Genomic DNA, 18,167 nt, shown 5'->3' with positions numbered 1-18,167 from the left:
TTCTCTCCCTCCCTCCCTCCCTCCCTCCCACCTTCAACTCTCTCTCTCCCTCCCTCTCAGTGTCTCTCGCTCGGCTCCTCCGGGCTCCTCAGCATCCTGGTTCCTTTCTCTCCTCACAAGTCAGACTGTGTTTGGGAAGAAGTGGCGCACGGCTGAATGTCTCCATCGCGCACGGCCGGACTTTCTGCCGCTCTCCATGCACGCGTGAGCGAGTGAGCGAGCGAGGGAGCGCCTGCTGCGCCTGCTGCCCACTCCGGCGCCACCGAGCACCCCGGCGGAGAGGAGCAGCGGAGCCGAGCGCCAAGTGCATGTGGGTCTTCGCCTGGGCAGCGCCGCGCACCCGCCCGTCCGCCCGCAACTTCTTCTGGGGATCTGCGGGTCCTTCTCCTCGGCCACAGGCTCCCCACACCAAGCAGCCACCATTTCCGCCCCCGGGAGACCCACGCTGGCAGCGCAGCCCCTCCCCCGACTCAGCATCGGGAGGAAGACCCTGGTGGCGGCTGCCGTGGGGGTGATGCTGGTCCTGGTGCTGGTGGTCCTCATCCCAGTGCTGGTCAGCTCCGTGAGTACCGATCCCAGCCACTACGAGATGCTGGGCACCTGTCGGATGGTGTGCGACCCCTACATGACCAAGGGCACGCCGGCCAGCAGCACCAGCTCCACCGGGCTCCAGGCGGAGGCGGAGGCGCTGAGCGACAACAGCAACGTGCTGCCGCCCTCCACCCTGCTGCAGGGCCCGCAGGGGAAGCCCGGGAGGCCGGGCAAGCCGGGTCCGCCCGGGCCGCCGGGACCGCCCGGGGAACCGGGGCCACCGGGACCGGCGGGGCCTCCCGGGGACCGAGGGGATCAGGGACGGACTGGGATCTTGGGTCTGGGCGGGAACGGAGCTATCAGCACGGCCACCTACAGCACGGTGCCGCGGGTGGCCTTCTACGCCGGGCTGAAGAACCCCCACGAGGGCTACGAGATCCTCAAGTTCGACGACGTGGTCACCAACCTGGGCAACAACTACGACGGCATCGCGGGCAAGTTCATCTGCAGCATCCCTGGCACCTACTTCTTCATCTACCACGTGCTCATGAGAGGCGGGGACGGCACCAGCATGTGGGCGGACCTGTGTAAAAACGGCCAGGTTGGTGCCCTTTAAACCTTCCACTTCTCTCCTGCCTTCAGCTGCTCTGTTCTGAGCGCCACCTGCTTCGTCTCTCCGAGGAGAAAAAAAGTGAGAGAGAGAGAGAAAAAAATTCAGATCAGTCTTGGAATAAGAGAGCAAATTTTCAGACGCAGTAGCTCGATTTTTAAAAATCGCACACACGCGCGCACACACACACTCAAAAAGTGACACTATACGAGGGGGCGAAGCGTGCGCATCTGCCGCGTGCCTCGAAAGCCCAGAGCGCACAGCTGTGGCACCCGGCGCGCCCGGAGATAGAGATGTGTTGTGTGTGGCCGCGGTCCGCGCCAGTTCCCTGCACGATGATGCGTCCTGACATCCACGCGTCCCGCCGTGCAGCGGGCAGCCCCGTCTCGAGCCGACTGGCAGGCGCGCGCTGGATTTTTTTATGACTCTGAAATAATGAAGGGCGGAAGAGAGGAAGGGATGGAGGGATGTAAAACGTGCGTTTGCATCTGAATCATGACGCCGCGTTGATTTGGGCTTTTTCAGTTTGATGTGTTTGAAGAGAAGAGAAGCGCGTGACAATGTTGGCGGTTTCTTGATGCTGCTGTTGCTTCTATTCACGCCGCCGCGCGTGCGTAATTGTGGTCTCAACCAACTTTAGGACGCGAGTCCCGGCTGCATGTCAGCGCGTTAGGCGACGAAAAAGGAGAGGGAAAAAAAAAAAAAAAAAACAGAGGAGGAGAAAATGTTAATGGACATTTTACTCACAATATTTAGACGCGTGCCCGTCTCTCTACGAGCAGATCGGATTTATTTCCCGCTGCATCCATCTGTCTTTGCCATCGCGTTAAGCGCATTAGGACGTGGACGTGATCTATTCTCGGCTTCTTTGATGCACCGTGTTAATGGGGCTGTAATTTTATTTGGCGCCCCGGAGGGTCTTCTCGGGTTGGCGGTGTGCGCCGGTGTAGTTTGCAGCCTTCCGATCAGCCGTCAGATCTCTTATCTTCAAAGTGCCTCCGAAATGCGCTCCGCCTGTTAAACAAGGGAGGAGGGAAAAGAAAGAAGAGAAGGGAAAACAGGTGAACTTTGTGCAAATAGTGGCTGCGTTGTTTTCGGTCAGGGTGCACATTTTTTTGTTTCAGTTTGTTGACATATCGTATATATGTATATATTTCGTATATATGTATATATATATATATGATATGTCAATCGGATGAATATGATCTATCTTCAGATGTACAACGGTGGAAATGTAGCAAATTTTATTTTAGGAAAGTTGAAACTGTGATTGGCTGTAAAATTTGATTTTGCAAAACTGATTGGATGAGAAAAAGAGAATAGGGACATTTAAACGTGTGTGTGTGTGTGTGTGTGTGTGTGTGTGTGTGTGTGTGTGTGTGTGTGTAAAGTATATTTTTATATATGTATACATGAACACATCATTTAATAATTAGAACAATGAAATTGTCTTTTTTTCTCAAAAAAAAAAAAAAAGACCATTCACACCAGCCAGTGCTAATTCCTTGTGGCTGAAGATGGTGTTTGTAATTGTGTAATTGTGCAGTGAAAGTCACAGCTGTTTTCCGTTGCACCAAATAAGCAAACTCATGCTCCTCCTGATCTGCTTGGGCTATTAGGAGCCTAATTTCTGTCCTGTCATGGAACTTAATCAGCTTGTCACACAGTGGAAAGCATCCTCAGATGAAAATGAGGGTGATGTAAACAATACAGATGAGTGGAAATATGACAGAGATCTAATTCTGGGATTTATCTCAGCGTCTCTCATCTGCACCACGCCACGCTTTGACTTTATTTCACATGGATTGATTTTTTTTTTCTCTCTTATGACGATCACTTTTTGAACCCGCACGCTGTTGTGCCGTGGGTGTTAACGAAATCATCAGTTAACGAGCTGGAGTCGGATTAGTGAAGGATGCTCTCGGGGTCAGGGTGCTGAGTCCGTGATAGATGAAGCGTGCGGATAAAATAACAGCTGGCATCATCTCTTTAGCGCGAAGCCGCCGCGTCCTCTCTCTCTTAGCAGCTCGAGGTTAACTCCTTTACAGTCGGCCAAGTTCACCACACACCCCCTCCACACACACACACAAGACAAACAAGAGTTCCAGCCATCACCTTCGGTGCATATTACACCTGGCTCTGGTTATGGGTGGGCGTAAAAGTATTGATATATAATCGGGGGGGAGAAGAACATATGTTGCTGTAAAACGCCGTCTGCTGCCGCTGCATTGTGCAGCCCAGAGGAGCGTGCCGAGGTACTTCAGTTCCACGCACGCACGCAGCGTGTGTCTCCAGAGAGCCCGAGTAATGTTTATTAAGTGCTTACTCCACCACCCTCCCTCCACCCCACACCCCCCCTCCTCTCCTACCTGGCCGAGGCAGACACTCAAAGATGCATGCGGCCTGTTTTATTGGGCCGTGCGGTCTGGCCGGTGAAGACGGCCTTCCCCGGAGCCGCGGTCCAGCTAAACGACTGTAAATGGTTATAAATGTTTGGCCGACTTATGGCCGCGTTTCCCGTGATGAAGCTCCGAGGCCCCTGTGCTGCGCCGCCGTCTGCTCATTAAGGGAGCAGGAAGCAGCGTGGCGAGGCCGGGCGGGGAGCTGTCGGAGGAGCAGGAGACCGAGGGAATCGCGGACAATGCCGGTGTTTTATCATCTTTTGGCTTTTTTGAAGCGGCGGGAGGCCAGGAGGCCCTGCTGCGCTGCTGCTGCTGCTGCTGCTGCTGCTGCTGCTGCTGCTGCTGCTGCTGTTGCTGCTGCTGCTGCTGCTGCTTCTGCTCCATCATCTCTTCCACTCCAGGGGTCCTCACAAGCTGCATCTGACATTAAACAACCCTGGGTTATTTTATTTAGTCTCCGCTCCTTCCACTTCTCCACTTCCTTCCAACTCTCTTTCTGCACACAAGCATCTCAGCTCTACGCCCCACTCCACCCCCCCTACACACACACACACACACACACACACACACACACACACACACACACACACACACAACACGTCAACACCCTGCGGAACTTTGACACTTTTAAAGCCAGACCAAAAACATCAGCTTCCCGGTAAACAGCCAAACTAAGGGCGGGGATCTATTTTCAGCGTAATGCAGCCGAGCACTTTATTCGCCCTCCGAGTTCCTGCCTCCTTTCTTCAGTCGCCAAATGTTTTCTTTTTCCTCTGCAATTCTGACCTCCCTTCCAATAAATCAGCGCACTCGCTGTAAACCCAGGTCGCACACACACTCACACACACATCTGTCCGTCTGGCTAGGGAGGCGCTGCGTTGACAGCAGCAGAGGTAAAAAACCCAAAAAAACCCAACTAAAAATGTGTTGGATGCAACGGGAGGATGGGGGGAGGATGGAGGGAGGATGGAGGAGGAGGTTGGAGGGAGGATGGGGGAGGAGGTTGGTTATTACACGACTGTGGCGGCAGATCCGGGCCCCGTGTTTGCACTTCTCCTCCTCTCCTCTCCGCTCCCTCCTTAATATTGTTATTAATCCGCAAAAACCGTTTCAGAGTTAATTAAAAGCAATGACTTCGGCGTCAGTCTCTCAAGAGGGCCGTGGTGAATAATCACTCTGTCTCCTCCTTTAATAAGCCTCAACGTCCTTCGTGCACATGGCTCTTCCCCAGCAATTACCACCGCGGTCTCTCCTCTCACACACACACACACACACAGTACACACACACACGCATCCCCAACCCCTTCGTAATAACCTGCTGCCTCAACCCACCCCAACTGTGCACTGCCCTCCAGCTCTCCTCAATGTCAGGTCGAGAGGAGATGGCTCGGAAAAATAAAAGTTTCCCTCAGAAGAGGCGGGAGAGTGTTCGAGGCCCCTATTTTGTTTAGGGGGGGGGAATCACAGCTCAAATGATGTTGATAAATAATTAATAAATAATAAACAACCCCCCTCACGCCCCCAGAGCCCTGCAGGTTGCGGTGCCTCGTCCTAATCTCGGCGTGGTGTTTGCCACTCGCCTCACAGAGGAGACATTTGTGTTTCTTGCCCTCCGGTGTTGAGCTGCGGCTCTGTCACGTCTCATCTCGCTGTCTGACAAGTTGCCACCTCGTCGCCTCTGCGTGTCTGCGAGTGTCCTCAGGTTGTTGTGTTTATGAGTTTGTGTGCGTGTGTGTATGTGTGTGTGTGTGTTGCCATCCCATGATGTGACGACGCAGCCTGTTGCGCCGCATCCAGGTGAAACTCACACACACACTCACTCACTCACTCACTCACTCTCTCTCTCACTCTCTCTCTCTCTCTCTCTCTGCATCTAGCATGTGGCGTCAAATCCCGACATTAAACGCCGGAGCGGCGCCATCTGGAGGAGGGCCTGCTCTGTTTTGATTTGGTTGCTGACATACGGTCTATTAAAATCTGTAAACAGGGGAGGGAAGGGGTGGGGGAGCGGAGGGTGATGGAAGGAGGGGGTAGAGGGGTGGGGTTAGATTCCATCCGACAGCTCCTCTCTGTGGATGGGCGGTGGTCTTGATTGATTTTTTTTTCCACCAGGTGTCGAAGCTGCACTTGTGTTTTTTGGGCTTCTTTCTTTTTTACTTTCCTTTGCTCCATAAATAAAGATTTAAAGATTTTTTTTTTTTTTACAATTTTTTTCATCTTCATTTTATTTTTTTGTTGCCAAAAAAAAAAACGTTCAATATCTGCACCTTCACCCCTCCCCGCCCCCTGCTGTTCACCCGTAGGGAGCGCGTATCCCGCTAATCTGACTTGATTGATTTTAACATTCCGCCACCGTGCTGACCTGATCTTCGCCGCGGTCTGACCGCAGCACTGAGGGGCCACTGTGTGTGTTCGCCCGCTGCAACAGAGAGACTCTGTCCGCTGCGCACAGACGGCGGGTTTGAGGGAGCCGCTGCTCGGCCCAGTATTGATCCTCTCCCTAGTGTGCATGTGAGTGTGTGTGTGAGTGTGTGTGTGTGTGTGTGTGTGTGTCATGTGTAGAGATGCGTGTCCAGCACGCGCGGCCGCCCACCGTCGCATCGGGGACGCGGCTGCATTGTGGCATTTTTCTCCGATAATCAGCCAAAGTGGCGGCGGAGGCGGACCCCTTGGCCCTGATCTGCCGTGTAATTGGACATTGGATTTGACAGTCCGCCGAGTGGAACATTAGAGGCGGCCTAATTAGGTGCAAGGGCTATCAGATGAAGATTGGCCTGTGTTGTTAGGAAATACCACGCCGAGCTGGGAAATGTCAAGATGACAATCCGGGCCTTCAACGGATGGCGGCGGCGGCGGCGAGAAAATCCATCAGTTATTGGTGAAGTTGCAGAAGTTTCCGCCCACGCTTTGTTTCTAATAATGCTATTATTTCGAGGAAGGAAAATGTTTTATATTGCCATCTTCAAATGGAAAGGCCAGGAAGACTTGCACACACACACACACACACACACACACACACACCAGCATGCACACACACACACACACGCCGCCGCTGCTGGCTGGCATCTCAGAATAAGCAGCTCATGAAATCGCGGCTAGGACGTCGTGGGTATTGTGAGAGCAAACACACGCCGTCTAAAATAGGCGGCGGGCCGAGAGGAGGGTCTCGGGCGGCCGGCTGACTCAAGGATGCGGCGCTGTTGACTCACAAGGCTTCTTCATTATAATGAGGGCCATACGGGACGTCGACGAGTGCCCTCGGAACCTCTTATGCAAACACACCTCCCTCCGTCTCCGCCGGCACCCCTGACATTCAAACATCCCCACTCGAAAAAATCTGTTTGCACTGATACCCAGCAATCACATCTGCACCCTCCTCCCCCTCCTCCCCCTCCCCAGCCTCCCCCACCCCAGCGAGGGGGGGGAGGCTGGATGGTGGCTTTGAGTGACTCAGTGGCTCGGCTTCATAACTCAGTCCATTTAACAGCCGCCGCCCTCCGGCTCAAAAGTGGAATGGGCAAAGGCGTCAATGATCACCTGTGAGTGAAAGAGCGGCTGTCCCTGCATAAAGGAGAAGGGGAGAAAAAAAGGAAAAAAGAAATGCATGTCAAAGTGACTCAGAGGCTGATACAGAAACCCACATTTCTTTCTGGTGGGGGGTGGGGGTTCTGCGCACCGGCACTTTCCTTGTTTTTTTTTCCTTTTTGTTTGTGGAGGGAAAGAAAAATTGCAGTGCCACAGGGTTACTGGAAGCACACTTTAAGGAAGAGGAAATGGTTCAGAGTGAACAAAGGTTGGAAAATTTTCTAGGAAATAAAAAAAGAAAAAGAAAAGAAAAAGAAGTGGGGGGTGAGGGGAGGGGGGCAATTCTCAGATATTGCTGTTGGTGGTGATTGTGGGCTGGAGGAGGCTGCTGCTGCTGCTGCTGCTGCTGCTGCTGTTGCTGTGTATCCCAGTCATTAACTGAGTGTGATGAGTCAGACACCAGAAAAGAAAAGAGGGGAGCCAGACTGCAGGTCAAAGTTGATGCTTTTTTTTGGTACCCTCTGAACATTGTTTTCCTCCAACAAGCCTCTTTCAGCAGATGCCGTCTTGATTTGATCCCCTTTCCTGTCCTCTGCTGAATTGCTGCTGCTGCTGCTGCTGCTGTTTTGGCCTCTTGCAGGTTTTCTCTCTCTTTTTTTTTTTTCTTCAAATCCAGTGGGACAGTGCACGTGACAAACAATGCTCGGCACCTATACAAATAACGTACACAACGCAAGAACAGAGGCGGAGGCTCTTCAGAGAACAGCTGGCGAAATTAACTCAGGGACAGAGTTCTCTCCCTCGCTCTCTCTCTCCCTCGCTCGCTCTCTCTCTCGCTCGCTCTCTCTCTCCCTCGCTCGCTCGCTCTCTCTCTCGCTCGCTCGCTCTCTCCCGCTCTCTCACCGCGCACCTCTGACAGATGGCAAATCCTCACTTACGCTTTTATTCCTCTTCTCACCGTGTTTTGCACGCTGTAGGATGAGTCGGCCTGCATCACACGAGCGTGGGGACGGGACGGGGCGACTCGAACCCGGCTCTCGACGGCAGCTGCGCGGCGTCTAAGCCGCTGGCGGGCATGCGGCCCCACGGCCGGCGTGTTCAAACACAATTAGTCGGTGGCACTCTTTGATTTAAAAGGGAGGGGAGGGGAAAGGAGGGGAGGGGAGGGGAGGCGGTGGCGACAGACTCTTGATCCGAAATGGAGGCTCGACATCGAGTCAACCAGCAAATCCTCCATCGGAGATGCCCTTGTCGCGGGCGACAAAAGCCTCATGTAAGCGGCGGAACCCCGACACGGCGGATAAAAACTCCATAAACAGCTTTTTAATTATCACTTCATCCCACGGGCAATCAATCCAGCGGCGGAATAATAGACACCCGAAGGAATTCACGGACGAGCTTGTTGATTTGCAGAACGTGAAAGCGGCTTCCACACAGCGAGAGGGACGGCGCTTTAATGAGGAGCGGCGGTGAAAGGAAGGTGCTGCTAAATGAGTTAATGAGCGCTGGTGTTTACGCGCCGATACGGCAGCTTCTCAATCTGGATCAAGAATTGGTAGAAAATAAGTCTTAAAGGGGGTGAGCTGGAAGATGAGCTGGGTGATGGAGTGGGTGGCCAATCACTTTACAGTGGACCAGTCAGGTATATCTATGCAGTTCATTTCAGGCCTTGGTGAGATGATACCAAAGCCAGAGAAAAGACCTCAGTGCTGCTTGTGGTCACTCTTCCAACGTGGAAAAACCACCTAGTTTGGGTAAAACAGGCAACGCAACCTCCGACAGCTCGTCTCTTTTGCAGCGTTGTAGTAGCATCTTCTTCTCTCAAGTGGTGTTTACCATGAAACATGAGTTTGGAGCAGGTTCGCATCTCTGTCTGTCGAAGGAGCCGGTCTGTTGTCAGCACTGTGGATGAGCCAGAGCTCTGTGCAGAGTTTAGTCCGGCGAGGACAGACCAGCCTCTTCCAGCCACGGCCCTGCTGCGTGCCCATTCAGTACATCGTCCAATCAGAGGCGTCGCTACCAGATGTGGATTCCAACTCGCGCAAACATGGAAGACGACGCTCACCGTTGCCCCAGGCTGGCAGCCCCACGCTTTGTGTGCCGTGTCAGAGTTGCTCTACATCCTTAGTTCAGCACCAAGGTCAAGTCGTTAGTCTCGGTCGTTTTTGCTTGACTCTCTCACATGTAGCCTAACACGTTCTTAAAGTCTCTGAGAGAGACGGAGCAGGGAAGGCAGAATAAAATGCAAAATGAAACAGCAACAAAAAAAAAACCCTCCACACAGCTCCAACAGGAAGCCCCTGATCATTATTTCTAAAACAGCGAGGGGTTTTTTATTCATGTGCGCTCAGCCCCGAAAGCAAATGACGGAGGCCCAGACTGCAGCGGTCGGACTCAGAGGGGGACGACAACCATTAGAACAGAGGAACAAAACAAAGTATCAGTGTGAGGGAGCAGGAGGGATGTTCGGGGAGTTTGGCTGCATTGCATTTGCTTTGGTTTTTTTTAGCTTTAAAAGACAAATGCTGCGTTTGTTTCCTCGCCTTCGTCTCCTCACATTTTCGAAGACGCCAACGACTGCAGACCGTCGCAGTTCCCGTGAGATGCAAAATCAACTTGACGCCATATCAGCTTACTCAGCTGTCAGAAAGTGTGCTGCTATTCAGGAAATCAGATCTTTGTGATGTCACAAGGGGCACTGATATCTCTCCCTAGTATTACCTGTCTTAGAACTTGTTGGTCCAACAAATCAACGGTTTCGCCAGTAGCCTAAAATAAAACCCCAAAAAAGCAGCTGCGGGCTGCAAACCCAGGGCTAAATCTGCCATTTTCGAGCATCTTTGATGTTTGATGATCTTTGACACAAGCCCGGGATTAACGCCAAGACATGGGGCTGGGGAGACAGGACATTCAAAAAAAAAAAAAAGGAGTGGAATAATTTAAGGTATATTACACACGCCTGGGACGTGGCCTAACGATTTCGTGAGAAAATCCGCACAGCAAATATTTTGATGGCGAGGTTTCATTAAAAATTCCCCTGCTGACAAACCCTCCCGAGGCATCCTCGCCCACCCCGGCGCCGACCCGGAGCGGAAACCCTCTAATAGGATTGTGTTGACTTTGCCAGCTCGGGGAACGTCATATCAATATTAATATGCGCCGGACGTTGGCGTCTCACAATCTCGACAGGAGGCTCTGTTTGCACGTCGATATGAGTTGTGCTAGATTTAATCAGGAGGATAAACAATCCAAAAAAAAAAAAAAAAGAAATCTTACAATTTTCTATATGTCACTTGTGCGTCTTAAAAGCTCCTCCTCAGAATTTCATCATCCGATTATCAGATTAGCGGTGATGGGACTCGGGCCTGGACCCACTTGTGACATGTGACAGACAAGCTTTTCTTCTTCTCTCTTTCTGTCTTCGAGGTCTTTGCTTTGTTTGCTTTTTTCATCCCACTTGTTTTTTTCACTTTCAACTGCAGCCGTGATTTTTTTTGCCGTGATAGTTTGTGTCATTTTTAAAGAACTGATGTCTCATCAAAAATGACACAAACTATTTTTCTTAAGTTTGCAAGGGGTGCAATGCTTGAAGAAATCCAACGTCTCTCGCTAATACGCTGCTAATAACACCTTCAGGCCCCTTTCTCTGTAAATACTACATTCAGAAAGTGAGGATTCTTTTTCTTTTGCGTTTGGCTTCATGTTAGAATGTTCAAAGGTCACCTATTGGCACCATTTTAAAACATTATTTTTCACCCCAGACTCTTGTGGGAGCGGCTGAATGGGAGTAATTATCCACAAACCTGTGATAAAACTCTGCATTGTCAATACCTCCTCTTTCACTTCGACATTGCAGCTGCTATGAGGCAGGTGTGAGATCAAGTGGGATTAGCAGGTTTGCAATATGCTCTTAGACGACAATAAATTCAACACACTCGACCCTGAGGTGAAAACAGATTTAAATTTTTGGAGGCGACAAACACACGTTCTCTTAATCAAACCACTTTTTCTTTGAATGGCCAAACCCAATATGTCATGACTTGACATGAAGGGTTGTTGGTGTACCACTGAGATCAAATTACAGTGCAGAAGGGTTTTGTCAATAGGACAGGAAAGCTCTGTAACAAACTTTAGGGCTGTCTATAAATTCATACATGGTTCCTGTAAGGTTTCTGGTTTCTGGTTTCTATCACTGCAGTTAAACCAATTTTCAAGGGAAAACAAATATATTTAAAAAAGCAAAAAAAAAAAAGCAACACAGGCAGGATAGAGGTTAAGTATGAATATCTGCATCCAATCGTGCTCCGTGATTCAAAGCAATAGCGATCCAGGTCAAAAAACTTTGCATGAGCTATTTTAATTTTTCAGTCTCTGCACGCCTCTTCACATCCTCTGCACGCTTTTGTTCCCAAACTGCAAGTTGATAAGAATCGGGGAGGGGATGAACTGAGAGTTCAGCTGAGACATGAAGAAGCAGAAGAAGAAGAAGAAGAAGAAGAAGAAGAAGAAGAAGATGATCTCTGTGAAACTTGGCTGCCCAGGAGAATCGGAAAAAATGAAAAATGACAGACAGTGAGGCTCGGGGTTGTGTTGATAATTCATCGGATCGCCTGACTAATGCAAAACGTGTTCTATATGATGTGTCTGTTTGTTCCTCGGTGCAGAGAGGAGCCGTTCCTGGCTTCCCGCTCCGTTTTGGCAGCCGCCGAGTGTTCCTGCACTGCGGATCTTTATCAGTGGCCGACTCTCTCTTCACATTTTGTCAATATGGATGTCGAGTCTTCCTAAAGAGGGCTGACGAGTTATTGGGCTTCCTCTTGTGAAGATGTTCTACGTAAAATGGAAAACACACACGTTTTAAAGTCGCGCAGACAAACAAGCAGCAGCTTCAGAGATCTGATAACGAGCCACCAGAAACACTCGAGACGCACCTTGAATATCGATCGCCACCGACCGGACCGAGGCGACTAATTGGCTTATTTAACCGCCGGCCTCACCTGAGAAGACGTGCGTTTGGCTCCTCGTCTCCGGGGGACGTAACGATCTTTCCGTTCCGTTGATCAGACTCGAGCTGAAGCCAATGCGACTCACCTGCTCTCGAACCTGTTGAACGTGGCCGAGGTCTTGCGTGAAACTGTCGCAAAAACCCGTCTGAGGTTTTTCTGCAAAAGCGGCGCATCGCTACCTCACATTTTGTTGCTCATTTTTATGGTTTATGGTAATTACTGCCGGCAGATTCCCTTGAATGCCAATGAAGTTCATATTTCATTCCATCGGCTCTGCAGTCTCTCACTATTTTTGACCCCGAGACCCAAACTCTTGGAGCTGCTCTGCCAAAGCTACAGCCAACGATTCCTTTGATTCTGAGTCAATTCTCTCTCTAGCTTTTGTTGTTGTTTTGTTGCTTTGCTGCGGTTTTGGTTTTAAGCGTCGATGCCATGTTGGACCGATAAAAAGAACACCAGCCTATAAAAAAAAATCCCAGGATTGTGATTTAAGTGGCGTGTGTGCTGAGGCTCGTTGTCTTCCGATGGCGCCTCAAAACAATGTCTGAATGTTGACATCACATGATTGTCGTTTCACGGGTGCAATAGCCGCTGTTGGACAGATGAACTCGGTTCATCTTCTACCCGAGGTTGGTTTCCCAGCAGCGGACCAGCTGATTGCGGACTTTTCAATGTTGTTCAGCAGCCTCCTCCTTTGTTGGTCGCATCCAAAAGTTGGTGTGCAGCTATTCACAGCGGAAACGGGGGCTACTGTCCAAATGTGCAACAGACTGCACGGAATAAGGTTCATTCATGCCTGTTTGTGGAGGATCGTACATAATTAGGTTCGCTGGCTCACCACACAGTCACTGACAACTTCCAGATGACCTTCTGGTTTTGTCGAAGCTCATTCCTCTTCCACTCGGACCTTTTTTAAAAATTTTTTAATTATAAATCACAACTTTCTTCAGCGATGTTTGGCCGTGCAGTGCAGTGCAGTGCAGTGCATTGCAAAAAAAATAAATAAATAAAAAATGAAAGCCCAGATATTTTTTTCAGCAACGCCTGTATTGGCACGGCACCCACCACGCTTCTTGCCTCCCCAGAGAGGAGGAGCAGCGAGTGTGCGACGGAGGCCTTAATTAGCCAGGACAGGTTATTCAGAAACGCTTCCAAATGTCCTGCAGCCAGACCGGCAGAACACACACAGAGTCACGTGGTGGGAGGTGATTCATTAAAGTTCCCGGCGTATCATCGTGCCGCGCAGCTGTTTGAACTCTAATGTGAAAACAAGATCAGTTGATATCGTTCACGTTTATTCACCTGCATTTGTTTGCTTATAGGCGTGAAATCTCATTTGAAATCCTCGTGTGGGTGAAAACTAGTCGTTTGATTGGAAATTAAATTCAAGCACTTTGGATTTTGGCCAAGAAAAATAGCAACCGACTGAGCACCGCTGGCCCCCGAACTCCTGAAAATCAGCTTAACAGGAGCCAATCGTCATCTGTTCGGTGCTGCGGGTCTGACGTCAGGCTTGAAAACTTTCCGTCTCTTTAAAGATATGCTGGAAAGCCGAGTCCTTGCTCTTTCTATTCCCTGCTTGATGAATTCCCACACTGTGCATTACAGGCCCGGCGATGGTCCTGCGGTGCGGCAGCAGCTGTTATTTTTGAGACTAATGACGCTCTCTTTGGTTGCCCTCTTTGACTCATCTTCCAAAGGACTTGTTTTGCTTTTAAGTGCCTTTTTTTCCCTTTTGTCTTTTCGTGTGTGTGTGTGTGTGCGCGCGCGCGTGTTGGTATCTTACCATCGTCCCTGTGAGACGATGATCTGTGAGTCGCGAGGGAGGTTGATGGCACTTTTAAAAGTCACTCAAAACATGTGGAATTTTGAAATTTGCTAAGAAAACTAAACTATTTTCATTTAATGTGTTCAGTATTTGACAGGGAAAAAAAGAGTCGGACAGTCTGAGCTGCTCCCTGTAAACCACACACACACACACTCGCACACACGCTTACAGACAATCTGCACTTCGCCCTCTGACACTATAAAGGCCGCTGATCTACATCAGGTCATTTTGCGTATATTATCCAACTTGTATATTGTACATAGTGCGTGGATACAATTATGATGTATTACTACACATATATCATTACATGTGTAGTATATTATGTATACTTGCATGGGCACACAAGATCTATGTATGTCAACTTTTTCTCCATACTGCTACTTCGTGTCCGACTACTTTTGGACACGACAGGCTCATCTCATCTCATCCCCTCTCACACTGTTGGACAAATGTGGTGTGGCTAAATGAGTCTGCCTCCGTCTCCTCCGTGTGTCGTCTGTCCAGGTCCGCGCCAGCGCCATCGCCCAGGACGCCGACCAGAACTACGACTACGCCTCCAACAGCGTCATCCTCCATCTGGACGCCGGCGATGAGGTTTACATCAAGCTGGACGGCGGCAAGGCCCACGGGGGCAACAACAACAAGTACAGCACCTTCTCCGGCTTCATCCTCTACGCGGACTGAGAGGGACAGCGCAGTCGGACGGGACGCAAGGGGGAGAGAGACAGAGAGAGAGAGAGAGAGAGAGAAAGAAAGAGACATTGGTTGGTCCAGCCGTGGGGGGGTTCAGGATGGGATGGGTTTCGGGGGTGGGGGCGGGGTCTGTGTGTCTAAAAAGGCGGAATGCTTTTTTCCCCCTCATTTTCCAAACTCTCCTTCATCACGGACACCTCTGCTTCGTATCCATCCAGCCGAGGCGTTCAGGTTCCCTGCCTGGATGCAGAAGCTCCCGAGGACGCACTGAGGGGGGGGTGTGGTGTGGGAGGGGCGTTGAGGGAGTGGGGGGAGGGGTGGGATTGTGGGTAGGAAGTGGGATGCAGTATTCCTCCGCGCTCCTTCGCCACACGCGAGGCTTCTCGCTTTCAGTGTCGTCTCCTCTTCAGTCTTGCTCCATTGCGCCGAGATATCAACAAAAAGGAAAAAAATATATATAATAAATAAATGAATAAATAAATGCGAACCCTGCAGGAGTTGTGCTGGATGGTTTTTACCTCAGTGGCGACGGTAAGCTGTGCTCTCAGTGGATTTCGGTTTGACTGGAAACTCGTAGTGTCGTTCCGTGCAATTTAGATTGTGTTTTTTTCTTTTCCTTCTTTTTTTTCATTTTGTAGACATGCATTGTATATAAACACAAAATGAGGTCTAAGGGGGAAAAAAAAGAGAAAGAGAGAGAATATATTTGTCCCTGGTGAAAACACTCTGTTCGACTGAGAGAGCCGATTTGCCAGATGTGACGTGTGATGCGGCTCACGGATCTAACAGCGGGTAAAGAGAAATCCAGACTGTCAGTTTTTCCACGGCAGTGGGTGGGTTTGCTTTTATTTTTATGTTTTCTCTTCACTGCAGGGTACGATGAGGTGAATATATATTGTTGATGTGGAGAAAACAATACACTCTGTACCTACCTGTATGTGGACAAGGGAAGAATCTCATACAAGAAGAAAAATATCCCTAAAAGTTAAAAAAACAAAAAAACACCTTACACTGTAACACACATTGTGTCCTGCTGCTGTGTGGAATAAAAGTGGGGTTCAAATCGTCTCTTCAATGGTTTGAGTTTTATGTGGACACGAGCAAGAAGCCTGGCGATTGTGCGGTTTGGAACGGATACAAAAAAAAAAAAAAAATGACAACAAGGAACAAAGTTGGTCGGCAATTCTGGTGTTTTAGCGTCTCCCGAGGCTTCGTTCATTAGCCGCATGTCCACTGACATCATAGTCATTTTCATCCAGCATGGCGGCCTGACAGCTGGACAGGGAATGAAACTGATTGGACGACCCGTGTGACCCCTGCCCACTGCGAGTGTGCGTGCGAGCGGCTAATGTTGCCTTTGTGTGCAAAAGTGAGCATTCTGAGCACGTGCCGTGTTCAGCAAATGACAGGCAGAAATTTTCCTCCACAGCCAATGAGATGGTCCCATGCGTGGCCCCGCCCACCTCGAAAACATGCGATGAGAAGAACAAACAGCTCGTAAATGGAACCTACGACATGTTTGTCCAACTTATCTTTTGAAAATTGTTGAACGCCTCTTAAATAATAAATGGGATTTATGACGGTCTCCTGAGGGTTCCGCCATCCCCGATGCACTAATGAGCGAGGTAAAAAAAAAAAAAAAAACCCTTCAAAGGATCTAATTTGTGTTCTGAGAATCCGCAGCGCAAACATTCCGAGTGGAAACGTGATTATTTCTGGTTTTTGCTTCTGTTCAAACTGAGAACGTATTAACAACGACCTGTCAGTGCAAAGCATTAAATGGGAAAAAAGAAAAAGAAAAAAAGAAGCAGCTCCTATTAGCGAGTCCCTCAGCTCGCTCCTCTCTCCAAAAAGTAAAGTATATTTAGGGTGATGGTTGTCAAGGGAACGATGCCTGTGTTTACGCTCCCCGGATGCCATCCTAAAGCGATCCTGCGAGCTCCTCTCCATCTGCAAAAGGTGCGCTCTGAGATAAAGACCCTCCAACTTTAGCAACAGCCACCGGTGGCATAAAAACCCACTCCGTGAATGCTGATGAGTCCTTCCGGAGATGCCGGCTATTCCTCAAATGGCAAATCGTGGCGTCCTTCTTTTTTTTCCCCCCCTCCTCGGGCGCTCATCAACAGAAGTGCCGTATACCTAGAGAGGGGGTGAGGGTGGGGGTGGGGGTGGGGGAGGGATTGAGGTAGATAAAACAGGAGTGGTATGTCTCTTGACAAAGACAGATGGAGACGCGAAAGAAAGAGTGGGCCGTGGTGGAGGAGTAATGGGGAAGGGATGGATGGAAAAGGGAGGGTAAAGACAAATATAAGGAAGACAGACAGGAGCGGTGGGGGGCGGGGGTGGTTGGTTTGGTAGCGATTTATCACGGGGAGGGGGCTGGATTGTTTTCAGGGGGTTAGAGTGATTCCCTGTCGGCCCAGTGCGAGGTGTCAGGAGAGATTAGCCTTGGCGATGCTGCGGGAGAAGGCTTGAGATAGCCGGGATTGGACACGTGTCAAGAGGCGGATGTTCCTCGGACCTGGCAGGAATGGGATGTGACACTGGATGCTGTGCTGTCTGGGCCCCTCCTTTCCCCCCGAAGGGAGTCGGTGGGTCGGCACCAGCGATCTGCGGTGCATTGTTTCTGCCCGTTTCGCTTCCTTTTAAAACTGCGAGTGAGCGCACACAGGTGGGTGGCAGGGATGTTTTGAAGGTCGCGTTGTTAATGTTTCTAAAACCTGCAAATCAGCTCCATGGAAATGTGCAAAGTCCGTCCTTCACTTCCTCTGCGTGCGCCACTTCTCAGAAAGTTTTAGTGTTTATCCATTTGCAATGTCACAAAGGGCACTCCTGAATCCAACCCAGACATTTTTCTACTCCACCACATCCTTTATGTCCCTTTCCAAACATGCTGGAGCTACAGCAAAGCCAGTCGCTGTAAAAAAAAAAAAAAAAAAAAAAAAAAAAGGGCTAAATTTTGTGGGGTTTGAATTTCTTGAAGAATAAATTGTGTACGACTCCTACACTTGATTAAGGGATAGAAATGATGAGATCTAAAAAGAGCATTATCGTTATTTGGCATAAATATTCATACCAGGCTGCTCCCAGATCATATTTAAAAGAAAAGAAAAGAAATCTGAAAATATGGAACTTTTGGAGACCATACAAACACAAACAAAACCTGTTTGAAGACAGTTTCAGAGAAATGAAAAAAAAAAGGAAAAAAAATCAACCAGCTATGTTTTCCTTTGACACTGGGTCGAGTTATGTTGTGAAATTGTACAAATGGACCAAGTGGGAAGTGGCTGCCCTTCAATACAAAAGGACTGGAAGCGGTTGGACTTTGCTGCAGACCCAGATGGTTAAAGAAACAAAAGGGGGCAAAAAGAAAATTGATTTCCTGTTCCTTGTTTTTACAGGACGGGGTGAAAAAAATCATCCCTACAGACAAAAAAAGGGAGCAAGATGGCTTGTGTGGAAAGTGGGTCTTTGCACTGATGAATCTGCTTCTTTCCTAGAATGAAAAAAAAACAAAAACAAATTTAGGTCAAAGCTTTAAAATAAACAGAAGTTAGAGGGACAGAGGGATT

General features: G+C 49.6%; 1 protein-coding gene across 1 annotated transcript; it reads left to right on the top strand.

The window, feature by feature from the left end:
* Positions 1–219: 219 nt before the first annotated feature.
* On the top strand, positions 220–14,643 carry c1ql1l2 (complement component 1, q subcomponent-like 1-like 2). The gene is made up of 2 exons (XM_076038617.1): positions 220–1,132; positions 14,407–14,643. Exons 1-2 carry the CDS (start codon positions 515–517, stop codon positions 14,584–14,586), a joined length of 798 nt encoding a protein of 265 aa, XP_075894732.1. The 5' UTR covers positions 220–514; the 3' UTR covers positions 14,587–14,643.
* Positions 14,644–18,167: the final 3,524 nt, after the last annotated feature.

The sequence above is a fragment of the Nelusetta ayraudi genome, unplaced genomic scaffold, assembly GCF_046127955.1.
Source record: "Nelusetta ayraudi isolate G7.1 ecotype Tasmania unplaced genomic scaffold, CSIRO-AGI_Nayr_v1 ptg000057l, whole genome shotgun sequence".
Lineage (NCBI taxonomy): Eukaryota > Metazoa > Chordata > Actinopteri > Tetraodontiformes > Monacanthidae > Nelusetta > Nelusetta ayraudi.
Note: the sequence above shows the minus strand (reverse complement) of the source record. Positions and strands in the feature narration are given on the sequence as shown.